The 22,949-nt window shown below is 35.8% G+C and overlaps 1 protein-coding gene across 2 annotated transcripts; it reads left to right on the forward strand.

Moving 5' to 3' along the window:
* The first annotated feature begins 1,148 nt into the window (after positions 1–1,148).
* On the forward strand, positions 1,149–22,949 carry LOC147842234 (activin receptor type-1). 2 transcript variants are annotated; one of them, XM_087267253.1, is made up of 11 exons: positions 1,149–1,756; positions 5,500–5,571; positions 5,738–5,770; positions 8,240–8,458; positions 9,473–9,666; positions 10,729–10,828; positions 12,816–12,962; positions 13,139–13,414; positions 16,060–16,257; positions 18,869–18,999; positions 22,065–22,949. In XM_087267253.1, exons 2-11 carry the CDS (start codon positions 5,502–5,504, stop codon positions 22,209–22,211), a joined length of 1,515 nt encoding a protein of 504 aa, XP_087123379.1. In that variant the 5' UTR covers positions 1,149–1,756; positions 5,500–5,501; the 3' UTR covers positions 22,212–22,949. The 2 variants fall into 2 exon arrangements, with proteins under 2 accessions (XP_087123379.1, XP_087123380.1); XM_087267254.1 differs by having other exon boundaries at positions 9,488–9,666.

Raw genomic sequence — 22,949 nt, forward strand, 5'->3', positions numbered from 1 at the left:
AATTATCTTTCAGTATATTGAGTTAACTACACTCATTTCATTTAATAAAGCTGACGGCTGGGTTTTACAGTGTAAGACATTATTAGTTTATTCAGCCAGAATGAATAGAAATAATAAAATAACTAATAGAATTAATAAAATTGATGGTTATATTAAAAACATTAATAATGTCACAAAAGATTTATATTATAATAGGCATTTGTTAATAACAAAAAAATGTACTTTTAACTGACATCATCACTTCAGAAGGTTAGTATATTAAAAAAGAATAAAAGTTAATAAAAGTTCAGCTTTTCAAGAATTATGTTTTAAATCAAGTAAGACTTCTACATTTTCTTATATTAAATTATAATCATATTTCTTATTAGGTGTTTTGTTGTATTTTTTCCCCCCAGCAAATAAGCCCTGATAGTATCGGGGGCTTTTTTAATATTTGAAATGTGTAAAGTTTTAAAGCATTAGGAGTAAATTTGAGTTAGCCTATTGCTAAATATTACTAATGTAGCATAACAAATGCCTAGAGCAAGCAATTCAAAACTATACAGAAAAGAGGCAAAAGTTCCCTCACCTCATGCAGATTCAAACAAAACTTTTGGTTATTGATGCTGATCTTTAAGATAAGACCTACACCACCAAAAAAAAAAAAAAAAACATGGCCATATTATTGCCAATTGGCAAACTCAGGGAAAGCACTTATTTCACACTAAACTGACACCAAGAAAAGCTAGATCTATGCAACGATCCGTTATTATTAATCATTAATTGTTATTAATTTATTATAATATTTATATATAGGCCTATATTTTTTTCCATATGATTGTTCGGACTGCAAATTGAAAATTTTACAAAAAGTTGCACCAGCCATTATGTTTCTGGTTGTTTTGACTCACTAAAAGTTGTTCATGTGTTTTAGTTGGATATCAATTAAAAACATTTTCTTATTTAAGAAAAATATGAGTCTTTAAAAAAATTGCATGAGCGTATTATTGCCAACTGGCAAACTTTAGTTTTAAATTTTGTTAATTTAGCTAGAAACTCAGAAAAGGAGATGGCCTGCCTGATGAATATCACTTTTGAAATGTGATGTGTTCAGACGGCTGTCCTCTATGAAGTCCCATTCATATGCAACCAGCTATGAGGAAAAAAACAGACGTGGAAAAAATGAAAGGTCTTGCAGCAACAGGAAAACAGCTATGAGACCGCATTCCTAGTGAACCCCGGCTTAGACAATGAGAGGTGGGACAAAACTGTATATTTTAAAATCTGTAATCTAACCCCTAAATCAGGAACATTGCTCAAAGTTTGCTTTGCACTTATCGAGATGGAGTCGTCATGGGTTGATCTGGGAATGTTTATTTCTAAGCGGAAGAAGACTGTTCCTTCTCCGAGAAGCAGTTTCTTGTTTTCGGTTTATCAGCTCGAGATTTGACTGGAGATATATATATATATACCACGACTCCATATGTTCACCGTTACGGCAATCTACGCAATGTTTCGCTTGAGAAAATAAGACCGATCGGTTTGTGAGCGGATGAAAACGGAACTCTAAAAAGTTTAACTGTAGTTTATGCCGAGAATGTCGGGATGTTGGAAAAGTTAAGGACCCAACACATCTGGATATGACTTGCGCAGCTGATTTCTCCATTGCCGCCCGTTATGAGAATACACTTCTATGTTTGAGTAATGAGAAACAAGTTTTACAAACAGATGAAGATTGATCAACTTGATTCGTGAGTGAAAGCAAAACGAAAACCAGGTAAATTACGCATTGTGTTTTCTTATCTCTTTTAATCTCTCTGCAATTGCTCTTGTGGCGAATGAGGCGTAATTCGTGAATTTGTTACACTTGGAAAAGAATACTGATTAAAAAGAGGCGTTGATAACGAGTTAACTAAAGGTTTTGGTGATGTTTGAAGTAATATTTGATTTAAAAAATCAATGGTTGGTGATAGCTTTTACATTATGATTGTGCAAACTGGTATAATTAAATTTTTTAAGAAAAAGAAAATCACAAAATGCTGAAATACATTGCTTTATTTGTATTATTAATTTCCTATATTCCTACATATGTTTGCTTAATACTTATACATACGTCTGGTGAAAGTTACTTTTAAAACTAATGCATTACAATCTTGTATTGCTAAAAAACTATAACTAAATGAGTAACTTTGTTAATTTTTAAGGAAATTAATGTTTTTGCATTACTTTTTTCATCTGGGCTGCAGTACTTGTTTGTAAAAATATAAAACAATAAAACTTTTTTTTTTTTTTTTACAAATAAAGGCCCTTTTACACCAAAAGGAAAATGTGAAGTAAATAAACCTCAGGCTGAAGGGATGTAAATTCATGTATTACATGAAGAGGATGCATGAAGAAAAGTTCAACACTATTCAATAATGAATATTCCAAGTGTGCATTAGTTTTTATTCTTTTTCAGAGATTTTAAATCTGTTTACGTGCAACAGCAATGAGTAAACACATGCTCACATTTAATATAGGATACAGGTAAGTATCTGGTTTACACACTGTGCACCTCTCTACCTACTCCGGATTTCTCTCATCACAGGTACAGGTGTCAGTCAATAAATGAAGAAAAGTAATTAGCATTACTTTTTGGAAAAAGTAGCACTGGCATTTTCTTCATTAAAAAGTAAAAACCTGTTACAGAACTTCTGTTACTTGTCATGTGTTACCACATGTGTTAAATAATGAAAGTATGCATCTGTTGCCATGAGAAATAAGGATGAATGCTTTCATTCATTAATGGTACTCATTATATTTCAGACCACCTTAGTATTACAATTAACCATTAGAAAACTGCAGAATACATAAATACCTATATTCTGTTTAGGCGTTATTGCAAGCCATGTTTTACAAGAACCCTCACAGTCACTGATGCAAACAGAGCCCTAAACAAAGCCCACATCTAGTTATCATGAGCCGTGAGGTCAGTTCATTTATCTCTGTAACTGTGAAATGCTGGTGCTTACGAATACACTGAGGCATACCACTTCTTTTTAACAGCATTCAAAACAGACAAGTTCCTACAGCTGCAAGATGGAGCCAGAGATAGGCTGGTGAATGCTAAAATTCCCCTATTTCAAAATCCTGATCAAACTCATGATCTTTGACAATATAGGCTATTGTGAGCAGCTGATATAAAATGACTTTTGCAGGACTTTAGCATTTCCTGCAACATACTAACAACATTTTAAACTGAAATCTGATCATTCTTTTATTGTGCATTTGATTTGAGACACTAGGGAATGTTCTGAATTTTTAAAACGGATTTTTTCTTAATTAACCAATTAAAAAGAAGTGATGTTTTTTTTTATACACTAAAAGTTGGATCTGAGGGGAAAAATGTGAATATGAATGTAAAAAAAACAAAGGGGTTTATTCTATTTTAGTGACTTAGTCCTGAGAAAGTGCACTGTTAGTTTAGTTCTCATGAGTCTGCTGACTGCTCTCTGTCTGAGAGAATGCTGACAAGCAGGTCATCGAAACAGGAATCTCATTTCATCATGTTCACTTTAGGCTTTGATTCAAGATGGACACTATCTGATTTGAGAAACATCCTGGCAGCTTAGAAATAAAGATCAACATACCCAGAGAGAAAAGCATTTCTAAAGGGTGGGGTTGTTTTCCGTCTTAAATGTGACCCAGAGGGCCCAGCAATTACCCATTTTTGTGCATCCAAGTGTACGTGACAGAGGTGTTTACACTGACCCACCTGTGCTTGGCTTAAATGGAGTATTTAAAAGTCTTCCACAGACAATGTGACTCCTGTTGGAATTTCGCTGTATGTGTTTCTATATCAGGTAATTGCCATCATCATTTTCATTTAACTAACTTGTTTGTGTAGACTTGCATCATTATTCATTCCTATAAAATGTATTGTAGATATTGTAACAATAGTTGTCACGGATAAAATGGATCAAACATTCAAAAACATTTTAAGAAACGTCTCATGTGGCCATGGCACCAAGGACAATTTTTTTATATTTCTTCATACACACAAACTCTGGCTCTAATTATCTGTTTCAAAGCATGATGGCTGACTCTGTTTTTCCATGACCTCACATAAGTATATAGTATGCCTACTTTAATTATAGTGTTGGGGCAACATGAAAACGTTCTGTTGTTTTCAGCATACTGCAGTTATATTGACCTAAATATAATTTTAAACAGTTTTGGACACTTAAGTCACATTTAAAAAGTACAAACGGCTTTGCATTTGATATAAAACAATGATATGCAAACTTATTTCATTGATTTATTTATAAATATCATTATATTAATGAAAATTAAAGAACAGCAATAATTATAGCACAAAAATCCTTTTGAACACAAAATTCTATAGGTGACCGTCAAAAATGGGAATGAAATGAGGTAGTATATACAAATACAGATCCTTCACCTCAGTGCTAAGCTGGTAAGCAATTTTCGAGGTCTTGATTAAGTTAGGGACGTTGTTAAGTTTTCAAAGATTGCACACAATATTCTAGAAATATTTGACTAATCACAGATTTGATGTATCAGCTTCTCTGGCTATAGCTGAAAGGGTCGTCCCTTTGACCTTTATCATTTGAGAATGCTTCAGTGGAAAAATTGTAAAAACTGTAAAGTTTGGCTAAAAATAGGGTTGATCATATAAGTAAGGAAATTAACACCAGGTGTCAGTTTAACACCAATAACTGTAATGTATCTGATAGTCCAAGTTTTTAATATTCTGTTTTTCAGAATTTATTGAATATAAAAGAGGCTTTAAAACTGTTGTTTTGTCATGAAAACTTGAAATAGAACTAAACTTATTTACTATAACTCATGGAATTCTGCTGTTCTCTGATTTTGATGCCTATTGAATATGAATCCAGTGGATATAATATAATAATAAAACTATTTGAAGTATATGTAACGTAACAATGGAGGGTACCCATTGCTTCTTAAAAGCAGCCTGGAGACAAGGCCGATGTTACAACATGCAGATTATCTATCCTTTAATTTCACTCAGCCATGTTGCTTGCGTGACCAGCCAACTTCCAGGCCTAAAGGAACAAGCAATCCGGAGTATCTGGAGGGCTAGCCGGGTGTGGCCTCTGAATGGCAGGAAGTATAGCCATCAATATTTACTCTGTGTGCGCAGCAGCCAGAGTGTCTGCAAGGACCAGCGGCGCAGAGGAGAGCAAGGCCTCCACTAAAGTCTCTCCCACCCTCTCTGACTATAATTGCAGCACAGACAGACTGACTGGACCCTCTACATCTGTGACTTCCTTTGGTGCAGACAGGCCTTATTGAGCTTTTCTCCATTAAGATTCCAACACTACATGTCATTGATTGCACCATTATATGGTTTCAAGAATAGAGCGGTAACTTGTAAATAGCGATTAGCAAATGACGCCGCAAGCCACCATGGGATATGCACATATGACTAAACAAAAGTGTGTGAAAATGATTTCATCCAATTCTCTCTCTCATCATATTTACCCTCTTTCCTAGACATGAAGGCTTCAGTGATGCTCGCAGTGCTGTTTGTTTTGGTGTATTCTGGAAGCTATGCAACAACTGCAGGTGAGGTTACAAAATTGAGGTCACGGAAGTGTTAATACGTGTGCGTATGTCTGAGCACACCAGAATAAAGCCAGATATTTCCTTCAAGAGTAGACAGTAAAACAAAGGAAGGAAGTTTTCCTGCTGCGTTTTGACATTTTTTACAGTTGCAAATTATTTTTTTCAGATCATCTTATGGAGACTTCTACTCTAAAGAATGGTGAGTGCAAATCAGTCAATTTCTTTAGATCTTGACCCATGGATAAGAACAATCATAAGTGAAAGCCAGTTTTCCAATATTTCTTTTTATGTTGTTTCCTAATGAGTTTATGGGGAATGCAGTAAGATGTTCATGTGAATAGGTCATGTTAATCCATCTTTAAACAAGCCAACCATATGCATTTTGAGCCGGAAAAAGATTTGATCTGTTTTTTAACTTAATTTCTCATTTTTCTTCCTTCATTTATCACATGAAAGATAGAAACCAGTCATATGCATTTAGAGCCAGAAAAAGATTTGATCTGTTAATTTCTGAGTCCTCAAGATTGAGTCATCTCTCTTTACATGCTGTCACGTGATGAACAAACCACTCAAAAACCAGAAGACTCGAAAGGTGAATTAATTATGGCTCCTTTTGGCTCATACTGTGTGTATTAGTTAAGCTTATATTGCAGCGTTTCTCAACTGGTGGGTCGTGACCCAAAAGTGGGTCGCGGGAACATTTCCAGTGGGTCACGAAGTGTGTGTTAAAAAAACAATAACAAAAGTTACATTTTTTACTTATTTTGCGTATACCATTTGACATGTAAAATTTCATGTAATTATTGCAACAAATATGTCAAGCGCAAGTACGACCCCGAATATGTAAAATATGGATATATATATTGACGACAAAAAAGACTTAAAGCCTCAGTGTTATATGTAGTGATGTGCTCTCATAAGAGAGCATGAAACCTTTTCAATTAAAACAACATTCAGAAACCAGAAAACATGTTTTATTAACAGTTTATTATTAACAGTATTTGTCATTTTTACTTTTTTTCAATTTCTATAATATTATCCATTTTGTTAAATGACAGCAATAAAATAGTGTTTATTTGTAAGTCTTGGTGAATTTCTTATGATTTATCTGTCACTACTTGTTTATGTTAACAAATAAATACAAATTAAGTATAATTCCTTAAATTGTATTATAGTTCCTAAAAATTTGGGTCGTGGCTTGATGAACATGTATAAATGGTGGTCCCATGGCCAAACCAGTTGAGAACCCCTGTTATATGGGACTGTCAGTGTGACATGAACAAACCCCTCAAATTTGAAGACCTCTCAGAAGAGGTGAGCTGACATAATCATAGACCAGGTAAACGATAAATAATTATTTTTTCCTTCTTATGGCATTCTAGTTATGACTTGTCTGTAGTGTGATCAATGTTTGGTGTAATTGTAGATAAGTTTGGAAGCAACTTGTAACATTTGAATAATATTTTGGCAAATTGAACGAAATGAACAAAATTACTCAAAAAAGATTCGTTCATCTCAATGAACAAGACTGAAAGGTCTAAGTCAGTAAAATGATTGAAACTTCCAATTACTAATACTCCTTTGAACACTTTCAGGAAGATTTCAAACACTGTGTGTCAGTGATGTCATTATCGCAGATCAGCCAATAGTGTTATGCTCTTTCTGATGGCTCCCGCCTCAACATTTCATTGGCTGTGGTTTGTGGGGTGAACAGAGATGTTTGTTGAAAGAGTTGTTGTCAGATCATGTAGTGTGTGATGCCCCTCTTGTGGATAATTTACGCAAAATCAAGTCATTTAGTGTAAATGCCATAGAGATCTGCCGATGCATAAAGTCACGCAGTGTGAACTAGGCTTCAATGGGGAAGCAGGACTTGAAAAGCTGCATTTGTCAAGTCACAAGTATGGGAGCACATTAGCTTCTCCTTGAAATAAGGAGGCTAAGAATGAGGAGGGAAGAACAGTGGTAGACGAAACCATTTCAATATTTATATAAGAATTGTGGAATGAAAAAGTTACAGTACACTGATCCAGTCTTTGCATCTGAAGCAACATTGTGTCAATGACACAATTGATGCATTAAAAATTACTACTCCATCTAAATTAGGTTTTTTTTTCTATTTAATTTATAACAGTTTTTAGTAATACATGAAGCAAAATATATACAGTTGAAGTCAGAATTATTAGCCCCATTGTTTATTTTTCCCCAATTTCTGTTTAACGATAAAATTATGTTTAAAATGTAAAAACTGCTTTTATTCTCCCCAAAATAAGACAAATAAGACTTTCTCCAGAAGAAAAAATATTGTCAGACATACTGTGAAAAATTCCTTGCTCTGTTACACATCATTTAGGAAATATAAAAAAAAGAAAAAAATCAAAGGGAGGGCAAATAATTCTGACTCCAACTGTTTATACCATTTTAGATTTTTAGACTAACAACTCTTTAAGTTAAATTCTATCATTAATTCCATTTATCTCCATCTATCCATCTGTCTGTTTATTCTGTCTATGGATATGTCAATCCATCCATCTATCCCTCCAATCATCTCTTGTTACTGTAGTACTAACGATCAATCAATCAGTTTATCATTCATCTATCAATCAATCCATCTATCTCAACCGAAATACTATACTATTACTTACACATTATATTTGTTTGTTGACAGATGAAAGCAGTTTACAGTGCAGTTGTGAGAACACAAACTTGTGTGAAAACAACAGCTGCTGGGGTCGTATCTGCTTTTACACTTCGGTCCATGAGCGGGTTGTCAGGGGCTGTTTTCAGACCGCCGAACAGTGCTACGTACCTGCTATTCCTGGAGTTTATACCAAATGCTGCTACACACACCACTGCAATGCAAACCTTACCATGCCTGAAAAACCAGGTGAGACATTTCAATTTTAGCTCACTTACTCGTTTCTGGGTTGTTCGTATATATATATATATATATATATATATATATATATATATATATATATATATATATATACTATAACTATACTATAACTATAACTAAAATGAAAGCGTTGCCTTGTTTGACCTGACATGATCCATCTGTAGAAGTGTGCTCTCTCCTGCCTCCTAGTGTTATATTGGTGTTTGACAAGATGATTATACATATTTAAAGTGTTAGTTCACCCTTACATTAAAATTATGAGTATCTTATATTGAACAGAAAAGTATTTAAAAGAATCTGTGGATCAAATTAGTACTATAAAAGTATTGTTATTAATTTTAAAATGAAATTTTTGAAAAATGTTTTTACATTTACCAAAAAATACTGCAAGGCGGTGTTAATTTGGTAGCACTGATTTCCTACAGCAGTATTTATAAACTGTTTGAAATGTATTTTATTTATTTTTTATTCAAATGTTACTCAAAGCTTAATAACTGTTATAAAAGTTTAGAATTCTATGGGTTCACATATATTTATTAATTTGTTTTCAGATTCAGAATTATAATAAGTCATTCATTCATTCATTTTCTTTTCGGCTTAGTCCCACTATTAATCTGGGGTCGCCACAGCGGAATGAACCGCCAACTTATCAAGCACATTTTTTGCGTAGCCGATGCCCTTCCAGCCGCAACCCATCCATGGGAAACATCCACACACACTCATTCACACTCATACATTACAGACAAATTAGCACCCGTGCAAACTCCACACAAAAACGTCAACTGATCCAGCCTAGGCTCGAACCAGCGACCTTCTTGCTGTATGGCAACAGCACTACCTACTGCGCCACTGTGTCACCCACAATAATAATGGCTATAATAAGTCATGGCTATAATATTAGTAATTGTTATTTGACTATTGACTTTTAAAGTTAAACAAAAATGCGGCTCTCCAGTATTGTCTTTTGTTATTGTGGTGATGTGGTACATTAATGTAACTCAGTGTGTCTGTTTTCAGTGGAGAAGCCCATCAGAGTGATTCTGCTGGTTGGAGTGCCGTTGCTGGTGTTGTTGGTGATGGCCATGGCAGCTTGTGGACTTGTGTTATGGCTGCGTACAAGACGTCAATATTGCCATCCGGTTGAGCACGATACCTCCATGCTCAAAGTCCCCAGTGGAGGAGACCCCACATATGGGGTAAAACACTACTGTACTCTATGACATTCAATGCTTTTTACTGGCTTCATTATGCTCAGTTCAGTCATTATCTGAGTAGGAAAAATCTTTGTTTCTGTTTAAATGACTCAAATTTAATTACTAAGTGACATATTTATAATTTCAGAGAAGTTATAATAACAGTTTCACAAGAAATCATCTCTTGAGCCTGTCAGAGCCTGTTTTAATCCCCTATTTGAAGCACTAAATGTATTCCCAGATTACCTCAAAAGAACGAACTCAGTCGAGAAAACTCATTGTGAGATGATGGTCATGCGATTTTTGAAATGAGAGTATGCATATTTGTGGCAATCTGTCAAGACAATACCACTTAAAACATCTTACTATTTTAGAAAAAGTAATCAAACTTTGTATAACCAACTGTCTTATAAACCCGTGACCCAACCATAGTTGAAACATCATGTACTTTTTGATTACCTGACCAGCTGATTAACGGCAGGACTAGCGAATATATCGAAGAACTGTGCATAACAGGGTTTTATGCGTCCCCAATATGCAATGTCAGGAGAGTGACTTCATAAGGTAACATAAACTGCACACACTTGATTATGTAATGTGCAAAGTCGTGAACACGTGTCAGTGCAAGGATAACTTATATTTTAGGTGTCCAAGCTTAATCTGTAATCAATGAGGTCTATTTATTTACAGTTATCAACAATGTGTGTATATTTTAGCCGTGGAATAGCCTTTTGTTAAAGAGTTTTCATCCTTGCTACCGGCAAAAAAATAAAACCTCCTTTCAAATTAATTGTGAGTACACAAAATAAAATACTCATACTCGTATCGGTTTGAAAAAAAGTGGTATTGGTTCATCCCTAAAATAATCCACAGTATGTATGTATTGAATATTGATTGAGCAGTTTTTGTTTGGCTTTGCTCTTCCTTTTTATCAATTATGACAATAGCACAGTGATGAGGAGAATAATGTCAATCCATTGTACTGCGTTTTTTTTTAAACATTTTATTAATTGTTTACAGTTTAAACTGAAGTTACTCTCATAAACATGTAATTGTCATCTTTAGGATATCTTTGATGAGTTTTGTACATCGGGCAGTGGCACTGGTCTGCCCTATCTGGTGCAGAGGACCATGGCGCGACAGATCTCTCTGGTTGAGTGTGTTGGTGAGTGAAACCGATCTCATTACACTCATTACAATGCTGCATAGGAGGATAATAAAACTACAAAGTAAAGCTGAGGGTGTAGATGTGTCCTATTCTGTTATAGAGCTGCACAATATATAGTTTCAGCATCGATATTACAATGTTTGTTTTAAGTTGAATCTTAATCATTCTTGACCAGGAGCCATAGAACACATGATTATAGAAAGACTGCTAAGTTTAACCATAATAGAGTGAAAGTTTACCATTTGCATTTTTTAAGGCATGTGACTGTACATTTCAATAGAGTTTAAAATATTTGGACACAAAAAACTGTTAAGATTAATTGTATTTCATTATTCTTACGATTTATGAAGAAGACAACAACAACATCTTTAATTGTTAGATTTTTTTGACTTGTTTTCCTGTCCAAATGTCTATATTTCTTATCCTATTACAGATAATTTAGCTTTCACTTGATTTAAGAATTTTTAGATTTTTAGACAAGAAACTCACGGAGACCCGGAAGGGATGTAATGGAGGGGGATAAAGCTGGGTGGGAGAAAAATAAAAAGAGTGATAGGTAAATAGATATTTTTTTTTAAGTTTTTGCAATTCCTCGCAAAGACTGCATTATCTCGCAAAGATGTTTTTCCACAAACACTTCCTGTTCACTTTATACATGTCAACCCTCCCGTTTTTGCCAGTATTCTCCAGTGCTCCATTACTTTAACTGTTTGTGCTCATTTAAGAGAAAACTAGTTGAGTTCAAAATAAAACACGCAGGACGGACAAGTTTACATATTATTAAGTGTATTGGTCTGTTTAAACACACACCCAAACCCCAAAGTGTCTTGCACTTTAGCTCCTCTTTAAATGGCGTGTACAGAAGCTGATCTGGGATCAGTTTATTATGCAGAGCGCATCCATCAGTCAGTGCTTTTACATGCATTCGCTGATTTAGAGGTTGCTTATGAAGGGTGACGATCGAGGCACAGCTTTAATGGAAAGAAAGTGAATGCAAGCAGTTTTATCCAGCAACGCTCCAGGGACAGACGAGTCTTCGCTGAGGCCATCTTCCAGCCTCCACTGCGGTGACTGAAGCTTTGCACAAGACTTTTGGCCAGCGGAGAAATTAAAATGGTCATGCCAAACTGAGTCTGGTTCTCTCAAGGTTTTTTTTCTTCACTCCCATCAGGTGAAGTTTTTTTTCCCCTCTCCGCTGTCGCCACTGGCTCGCATGGTTCAGGATTGGTAGAGCTACGCATTGATGAATTTGCTCTTCAGTGTTTGAACTCTCAGTAATAATTAAATCACACTGAACTGAGCTAAACTGAACTGTACTGAACTTAAACACTAAAAACTGAACTACACTGTTCCAGTTACTATGACCATTTATGTGAAGCTGCTTTGACACAATCTACATTGTAAAAGCACTATACAAATAAAGCTGAACTGAACTGAATTGAATTGAATTTTATATAATTACAGCGCGCTTTTAAGATTAAAAATATATGAGAAATATGGGAAAACACTTAATGATAGGCTGATAGCAGGATAGAATGGTAAAATATAGGAGAATACTGGTAAAAACGGCAGGGTTTACATGTATGAAGTAAACAGGAAATGTTTGTGGAAAAAACAATTTTCCCAACCATTGCGTCCCTTCCAGGTCTCCATAGAAACTAGACAAAGCAAAGTAAGAAAAGCATTTTTTTCATCGTGATTATTCAATTTCCGTACCAGAATACTTTTGAAACTTTTAAAACCATCTTGTAAAACCATATTATTATAACAATATACATAACAGGGAAATAAAATAATGCAATATCAGATTTTTTCAATATTGGCAGCACAACTTCATTACCTATTTATTACTGTATACCTTTACACATTATTTAATTTTGATTTTATTCAGAATTTCAGAAAAATTATAAGTCATGGCCATACCTTATTATAATGATATGCATCTAGCTTTAAAGGAATTTTTTGCTCTGAATGTTTCTGGTAGGTAAAGGCCGTTATGGTGAGGTATGGAGAGGCACCTGGATGGGAGAAAGTGTGGCTGTCAAGATTTTCTCCTCTCGTGATGAGCAGTCTTGGTTTCGAGAGACTGAAATCTACAACACCGTCCAACTAAGGCATGAAAACATCTTGGGTAAGTTCCACCCACACTGCATTTTTCACTGCTCGTGTGGGAAGGGATCATTCTGTGTGTACTGCTGCAGCCATAATATGTTTTGACATTGCCAAACATTGCTTTTCTAATGATGGAGTCACACAGTGTTTGACTTCAAATGTAATATTTCTTACTTACACTTCTCTGTCCATCAGGCTTCATAGCATCAGACATGACGTCTAAAAACTCCAGCACTCAACTGTGGCTGGTCACACATTTCCACGAGTTGGGCTCCCTCTATGACTTCCTGCAGTACAGCACGCTGGACCCGGAGGGCTGTCTGCGCATGTGCCTGTCCATCGCCAGCGGCCTCGTGCACCTCCACACAGAGATCCTCAGCACACAAGGCAAACCAGCCATCGCACACAGAGACCTGAAGAGCCGCAATATTCTGGTGAAGAGAAATGGCCAGTGCTGCATTGCAGACCTGGGTAAGGAAGCAAGACAAAAATAGATGAGTCTAAATAGATTTTGGTGCACCGCTCATTCCACAATGAGAAAGCTCATATTGTTTGGTTTATTTAGGAGATGTGTTCTGATTACCAAAATATCACAGAGGCTTTAAACCGGGTAATCACCTAGCAACCACCAAGAATACCATAGCAACCAAAACAACACCTGGCACCCACATTACCCCGGCATTCACAAATATTTGCCACCTAACAATGGCCAGGCCAACTTAGCAACTAAATTACATAGACTAAAACACTCAGAACTCTTAAGCAACGTCTTACCAAGACCAATTAATAACCTCCTCTAAAGCACATTTGCAACAGCATGAAAACTTGTTTAAAGAGCACCTGAGAATCCTTTTAATAACAATCTTACAACCACATTCGCACATTTCCAAAAGCATCAAAACATATTTAAAACACAGAACACCTGAACAAACAGAACAACGAAAGATCTGCATAGCAACACTCTGAAAACCAATTGAAACACTGTACCAATTAGTTACACCTTTGCAACTGCATAAGAATATACTAAAACAAAAAACACCTTAGTAACCATACAGCAACATCCTGACAATCATGTAAAACACTGTATTAACCACCTCAAAACATAAGAACAAGCTAAAACACTCAAAACACCTTACCAACCATATAGCAACACCTTGACAACTACCTGAAACCCTGTAGCAACTGCCTTAAACCAAAGCAGTCTGAACAGCTAAACTACCTCTTAATAACATACTTAAAAAAACTTGAACCACTGTAGCAACCACCTTACACCATTGCAACTACATAAGAATAAACTAAAACACTCAAAACACCTTAGCAACCACATACCTTAGCACACCTTAGCAACCATATGATAACACCTTGACAACCACCTGAAGCTATGTGGCAACTGCCTTAAAGCAAAAGAAGCCAAACAGCTAAACAACCACTTAATATCACTCCAGCAACCACCTGAAACACTGTAGTAACCGCCTTACATCTTTGCAACTACATAAGAATATGCAAAAACACAAAATCACTTAGCAACCATACAACAACACTCTGACAACCATGTAAAACACTGTTGTAACCACCTTTCATTTTTGCAACTGCATAAGAACATGCTAAAACACTTAAAACACCTTAGTAGCCACATAGCAACACCTTAACAACCAGCTGAAACTCTGTAGCAACTGCCGTAAAACAAAAGAATCTGAACAGCTAAACAATCCCTTAAAAACAACCACTTGAAACATTGTAGCTACCACATAAGAACAAGCTGGAACCCTCAAAACCCCTTAGCAACCATATAACAAGACTTTGACAACAACCTGAAGACCTGTTGAACTGCTTTAAAGCAAAAGAAGCCAAACAACTAAACAACCACTTAATAACACTTTAGCAACCACTTGGAACACTGTAGAAACAAACTTACACCTTTGCAACTACATAAGAATATACTAAAACACACAAAACTCCTTAGCAATTATACTGACAAATGTGTAAAACACTGTAGTAACCACCTTAAAGCATAAGAACATGCTAACTCAAAACACCTTAGCAACACCTTAACAACTACCTAAACAACTGCTTTATAACACCCCTTATATCTTTGCGACTTAAAAAAACACTTAAAACGCCTTAGCAACCATATAGCAACACCTTGACAACCATCTGAAACCCTGTAGCAACTGCCTTAAAGCAAAAGAAGCCAAACAGCTAAACAACCACTTAATAACACTCTGGCAACTACTTGAAACACTGTAGCAACAACCTTACACCTTTGCAACTTCATAAGAATATACTAAACACTCAAAACACCTTGACAACCATTTAGCAACACTATGACAACTACCTGAAACCTGTAGCAACTGCCTGACCAAAGGAATCTGAACAGCTAAACAACCTCTTAATAACACTCCACCAACCGCTTTAAACACCTTACACCTTAAGAACAAGCTAAAACACCTTAGCAACCATATATGCAACACACTGACAACCACCTGAAACAAGGTGGCAAGCACATACACCTTTGCAACTACATAAGAATATACTAAAACACTCAAAACACTGTAGCCACCATACAGTAACATCCTGACAACCATGTAAAACACTGTAGTAACAGCCTTAAAGCATAAGAACATGCTAAAACACACAAACCCCATAGCAACCATACAGCAACATCCTGACAAGCATGTAAAACACTGTAGTAACCGCCTTACATCTTTGCAACTGCATAAGAACATCCTTAAACATTCAAAACACATTAGCAGCCATACGGCAACACCTTGACAATCACTTTGAAACCCAGTAGCAACTGCTTTAAACCAAAAGAATCTGAACAGCTAAACAACTGCTTAATAACACTCAAGCAACCTCTTAAAACACTGTAGCAAATACATTACACCTTTGCGACTACATAAGAAAAAGCTTAAACACTTTAGCTACCATATATGCAATACCCTGACAACTATTTAGCAGCCAACACCATAACTGTAAGCTGAGTTTGTCAGTCCATTTTTAATTTTTCAAAGCATTTCCTTATTTGGGGTCAACAATGAGCCATAATGTCAACAAGCAATGATGTCACTAAGTTATGATAATGCTTAAATAATAACTTTTGTTTGATCTCTCAGGCCTGGCAGTCATTCACTCTCAGTCTACTGACTATCTGGATGTGGGAACCAATCCGAGAGTGGGCACCAAGCGATACATGGCACCAGAGGTTTTGGATGAGACTATTCGTGTTGATGTTTTTGAGTCCTATAAACAAACTGACATCTGGGCCCTGGGTCTCGTCTTGTGGGAGATAACTCGTCGGACTATTGTAAATGGTAAGATGGAAGAGTAATTCAACTTTATTTGCTGGCACCACCCCCATTCTGGGCTCTTGTGACTTGTGGAATTAAGTATGTTTCAAACTGTACAGTTCAATTAATCTCTGTCTTTGCAAGCTGTTCACACATTGGGAATTTAAAACTATAAATACATGCCAAACTCGTACACATAGCCCTTTAATGTCTCCTTGCATATTGCAGTGAGAAGCCCCGTGACTGCAGGATCTTACCATTTTAACTAAGTTTCAGTTTTTTGTTGCTAAGCAACGATTTTCACCATGCTGATAGATGTGATAGACTTTTTTTTATTCAAAACTTTTTTTTTTTACTTACTTCCCCCTCCTCAGTCTCTCCCTGAGTTTTTTTTTCTGCATGTCTACATCTCCCTCCCTATCCACCCACGATTAGCGGCCCAATAATTATAAACAATCTTATCTGGTGTCAACACTCCTGCTCATATAGTCCAGATGCGCCTGTTCTCTCTCTTTTTCTCTCTCTCACACACTTCTACTTTTAGAATGCATTTACTCAACGTTTATAAATAGTTTATGTGCATCTTTACATAAGTTCAGAGTAGCTTTAAACATGTATGTGCACATACATGCATAAATACACACACACTGCAGTTCATAATTAGGTTCAGTCAGTCTCATTCTCTTTTAAGCTGCATGTATTTAATCAATATTCAGTAGATACAATGTTGCATTGTAATATGGTGAGATTTTATTACGATTTTAAATTAACGTTAATACATTTTAACATGTAATTTATTCTTGTGATGGTAAAGCTGAATTTTCGGCACCTTAACTGATTTGGATGCTTTAGAAATCATTCTTATTATGCTGATTTGGTGCTCATTTGTTTCTCATTATTATCTTGCAAACAGTTGTGTGCTTATTTTTTTTGTAAAATTTGATGCATTTTATTTAAGACTCTTTAATGAATAAGAAGTTTAAAGGAACAATTTATTTGAAACGGAAATCATATACATTTATAAATTTATCATGTACATAATACATATACTAGTGCTGCTCAATAAATCATTTCAGCATCGAAAACACAATGGGATCATTCACAATAGTCACATAGCAGGACATGTAATGTTGAGTCTGGGTTATAATTTTTTATAAAAGTTTTTGAGGCCTGTGACAATTTGAAAAGCATTCATGAATGTGAAATTGTACCATTTGTAACTATAATAACAGTTAAGTTTATTCTTATTATTTTTAAAATGAAGACTGTGCAGTATTATTTTAATCCCTTCAGCTTAGTTCCTTGATTTATTAGGGGTTGCTATACCGCACTGAACCGCCAACTTATCCAGCATATGTTTTACAGAGTGGATGCACTTTCAGCTGCAACCCAGCACTGGAAAATGCAGTATTATTTGTACATATGATTAGTCAATTACTGTATACCTGAATTTCCCAGTGCTGTGTTGCGGCTGAAATGGCTTCCACTTTTTAAGACCTATGCTGGATACGTTGACGGTTCATTCATCTGTGGTGACCCCAGATAAGAAAAGGCACTAAGCTAAAAGGAAAACAAATAAATTAATGTTTACCTGAATACTGTTAAACTCCTCGGAAAACAATAAAATGCTGTTTATTTTATTTTTATCGTCTACTTCATTTCTATTTATCTATGTCTGTAGACTCTTATGTTTTATATTTTCTTAGATTTTATGCACATATTGTATTCATATCACAATATACAGTACACCCCTCACAAATCTATCTTTTAATTTCGTATTTTTAATAGGAAGCTATACAATATTATATTTGTGCATTTACATTAGATCAGTCAGTACTGAAGCCAAATCTGGAGCTTATCCAACAAAACAACTTACGATAACAGTCCAAAATTGTTTTTTTGCAATATTTAGCTTGAATTTAACTGTATGTTCTTTCAATTTCTAAATATATTATGTGACTGAAATATTATTTTAATAAAGATATCGTTTTAATAAATCTGTTTTGTTTAAATGCACCAAAATTCATTGTCTATATTCAACGAGAATTGGATAACAATAATTATTTTTAAAATGGGGTGTCCTCAATCATGCTGAGCACTGTATATCGCAGAATAGAAAAAATATTGCAATATCAGATTTTTCCAATATCTTGATCTCTACATTACATGTTCTGTCCCTTTTGATAAATTTAATTGTCCTTGCGGAGTAGAAGTAATAATTCCTATAATGAATACCTATTGACCTAAATCTTTTTAAAGAGCAGTGTGTGCATATACACCTTAAATAAGCTTAATTAATAATTTAATAATGATTTTAATAATAATAAAAATATTAAAGTCTGAAAATGCAAAAGAAAACCTTTTTGAACTGATACTGCTGTAGTTTTTCCCCATAATGTTAGAGGCCATATGCTCTTATTCTCCCTGGACAATTTCCAGTCATCCTCCCACAGAAGTATTAGTACTGCCAACCTCCCTCAACGCCCAAACCACAGTTTTATAGATATGGTCGGAACAGACTTTCAGTCTCCGCTCACATCTGCATTTTTTTGTCAGTAAAAATTCACATGCAGTGGAGTCAGCAAAAGATGACAAAAGCTACCATAGAAATGCATTAAATCTGTGGTTTTCTTAGGAATCGTGGAGGAGTACAGGCCGCCGTTCTTTGACATGGTGCCCTCTGACCCCAGTTTCGAGGAGATGAAGAAAGTGGTGTGTGTGGACCAGCACAGGCCCAGTCTCCACAATCGACTACACTCTCATCCGGTGAGATACTCAAGCATACCAGAGATACAAATTCAATGACTAAGAAGACTTGGATTTGATTCAAACTCTGCACAAGGCTTTGCTTTGACAGCTGCAATCGGGAGCAATTTCTTAGAAAAACATAAAATAAATGTACAACAAAATATCTTGTCAGACTATGATGTCACTGGGAATAATATAGTGGGCTTTAGTTAGCTGTAGAGAGCATATTTATTGCATATGCAACATAAAATGAATGGAAATATCCATTTGTCTTGCTTAATGCCACAATCTAGACGGAAGAAATCAGCTATTGCAGGAGCCTGGTAGGAGTAGTAGACTTTCCGGCTAGTTGCTAGATTTGTTGCTTTTTGCTTCTTGACAATAATTCTCCCTTTGAGTCCGTATCTCTTGCAGAAACTGTTTTTCCATATTAGACTCTTTTATGTCTGCCACATACACACACTCCCTCCTACAGTGTATCTGTTATGAGCACTAAGCCAGGAAACTAACAGGGTTTTTTTTTTTTTTGAAAGACAAATACAATCTGACAGATTTTTCGAAGCTAACAAGACTGATTTTCACAAAAATCTCATTGTTCTGTGTCAGATTTGGAATTGAAGCAGAAACACAGTGAAATCTACAGGTCACTTCTTTAGTGTCAGTTGTTGGCCAAAGCCATGTCACCCTGCAGCCCAAAACCGGTTACTCACTAAAACTAAGCAGGACTGAGCCTGGTCCTTACCTGGTTGGGAGACCACAAAACTAGGTTGCAGTTAAAAGAGGTGTTAGTCAGGCCAGCAGGGGGCGCTCAACCTGAGTCCTAATGCCCCATACAGTAAAGGGGACACAATATTGGGACACTATACTGTCAGCTTTCTTTTGGATGAAAAGTTAAACCGAGGTCCTGACTCTCTATGGTCATTAAAAATCCCATGGCACTTCTCGTAAAGAGCCCTGGTGTCCTGTCCAAATTTCCTCCATCAGCCCTTAACCATGGCCTCCCAATCATCCCCATCCACTAAACTGTTTTTATCACTGTCTCTCCACGGGCGATGCAGTGGTGCAGTAGGTAGTGCTGTCGCCTTACAGCAAGAAGGTCGCTGGTTCGAGCCTCGGCTGGGTCAGTTGGCATTTCTATGTGGAGTTTGCATGTTCTGTGTTCGCGTGGGTTTCCTTCGGGTGCTCCGATTTTCCCCACAGTCCAAAGACATGTGCTACAGGTGAATTGGATAGGCTAAATTGTCCGTAGTGTATGAGTGTGAATGAGTGTGTATGGATGTTTCCCAGAAATGGGTTGCAGCTGAAAGGGCTGCTCCGCTGTGGCGACCACGGATTAATAAAGGGACTGTCTCTCCACTCCACCTATAGCAGTTGTCCTGTTACTGCAGTTTCATCATCCTGGTGGTGGTGTGGAGTGACTCCCCCTCATAATTGTGAAGTGCTTTGGGGGTATGGCCATACACAATAAATCCACTATATAAATACACATTACATTAAATTACATATTGTCACTATAACTGTAGGTACATTAATTTTATTCATGTAAATATATACATATACTGTAGCTTGTTTACAGGAAAATAAGTCATACTTTTTGTCAAAACTGCATTGTCGAGAGAACAAAAATGCATATTATTTGCATTAGTGGTACGCTTACACAATTATGTACTTTGCATTTTTGAAATGTTATACGATGAGAAAATCAGTGTCAATCTGACCCCAATTCATGCTAACCTCTGAAAAACATTATTGCTGAAAGCACTGTAATGTTCATGACACCCCAGTAAATGATCAAGTCAGTTTGTAAAGATACACTCTTCACCTTAGTCTACAAAGCATAAGTAAGCTCTTTTTGTGATTGTTTTTGACATTACAATTGATTTTAGGACAATTGAAACTTGCAATTTATTTACGAATGGAGGAAATGACTTGGAATAACAAACAACAAAGAGTCAAACTACTCGCTCTACAAATAAAATCTAGTACACATAAAAACAATCATTTTCCTTTTAACCTTTTATTCATCAGGGGTCACCACAGTGGAATGAACCACCAACTTATCCACCATATGTTTTGCACAGCGGATGCCCTTACAGCTGCAACCCAATTCTGGGAAACATCTATGCACACTCATTCACACACATACACTACAGCTAATTTAGTTCATTTAATTCACCCGTACCGCATGTCTTTATACTGTGTGGGAAACCAAAGCATCCATAGGAAACCAATGCGAACATGGGGAGAACATGCAAACTCCACACAGAAATGCCAACTGACCCAGCAGGAACTTAAACCAGCGACCTTCTTGTTGTGAGGCGACAATGCTAACCACTGCGCCACTAAAAGCAATACATTAAGAAATACCAGTTTGCCATATCAAGAAACATAACAAGTTGTATTTTACGGTTTAAAATAAATGGAGGTGAAAGAGACCATGCAACAAAAAATTAGGTTCCAATAGCTATGCCTGCTCGTATGTGAAGGAAAGAAATAAGGTCAATACATCTACGCATAAATGCAAGCTAATTGTTTTGTGTACAGTAGCACAAACACAATCCTGTATTCTGTTTTTTATTGGGATGTCATAAATCTGATGTCACCATTTAAAAAAAATTTTTATTTTTTATAGTTTACACAGAGACAATAATGACACTGTTTTCAACTAAAATAGAAATCTTTTTATGGTTTTGGCTGTTCATTTGGTCACAATTTAATTTGATGGTCCGTTTGTTGAATTTAAATTACATTGCATCTACATGCCAACTAATTCTCATTAGATTATCAAGTAGACTGTTAGGTTGGGGTTAAGGTTGGGTTTAGTGTAAGTTGACATGTACCTGCAAAGTTTCTTATAGTCAGTTAATTGTCTGTTGAAGGAACATTATTAACAGATATTAGGCAGACAGTCTACTAAAAATCCAGTGTTACCATTCATTTTTAAGACTATAATGTTTTGAGTGCCTGAAAAGTAACTTTATAATATAAGAATGTTTCAGATAATTAAAAAAACACTGACATTACAGACAATTTACATCATCAATGACTAAATAAATAATCTCTTTCTGTATGTTTTTTTTAAGATCCTGTCTGCGATTGCAAAGATTATGAAAGAATGCTGGTTCCAAAGCCCTTCAGCCCGACTCACTGCTCTGCGCGTGCGAAAGAGCCTCTCCAAACTGGACCAGGACCATGACTACGACATAGACAAGCTTAAACTGGACCTCTAGAATAGACATGCTACCAATGCATTTCAATAGACACTCAATTGTAAGGGCCACATGACACATCTTATCCTTTTGAACTCTTCTACTGTGCCTTTCAGCTTCTTGTCCTTAGGCTCCACCGAACATATTTTATTATGACATTCGTTCTCTGTGGGAAGTTGACTGTGCTGTTAAATTTCTCCTCAAATATATCCACTGCTCTTCCAGGACCTGTATATTTCAACAGAGTGACTCATTTGTTACTGAAAGTGGTAAACCCACTAAATACTTGTTAGTAAAGTGAGGGTAAGATGGGGTTTTTTAGACAGGATGTGGGTTATTGTGGACTTCCTAACTGCGGCATTTCCTGAAATTTCTTACTTCCTAAACATGACTGTTACGCAGAGAGTTTGGCACAAGCTTATTTGCACTTATAGCTTGTTTTTTGGTTCCAAGAAAGACTTTGAAATGAACCAGCTTTTTAGGAACAAGAACTGCATTACAGCTTGCACCAAGTAATCATTAAAGAGAACATATTAGTATAGTGCACTTTTATAAACAGTTTTTTAATGCAAGATTAATGTTATAATCATACTGGCTGTACTATATCTTTTTTGTTATAAAGTAAAAAAAAAATTTAAATATATTTGTTTTGTGAAATATTCGAAACAAAAATGTGTATAATTTTTTTTTGCGCACAAAATGTCTTATTTTCACTCAGAGAATAGTATTTAATTATTAATAAAGCCTAATAAAAAAGGA

Source organism: Danio rerio, chromosome 9 (genome assembly GCF_052040795.2).
Source record: "Danio rerio strain M-AB ecotype USA chromosome 9, GRCz13ab, whole genome shotgun sequence".
Classification (NCBI taxonomy): Eukaryota; Metazoa; Chordata; class Actinopteri; order Cypriniformes; family Danionidae; genus Danio; species Danio rerio.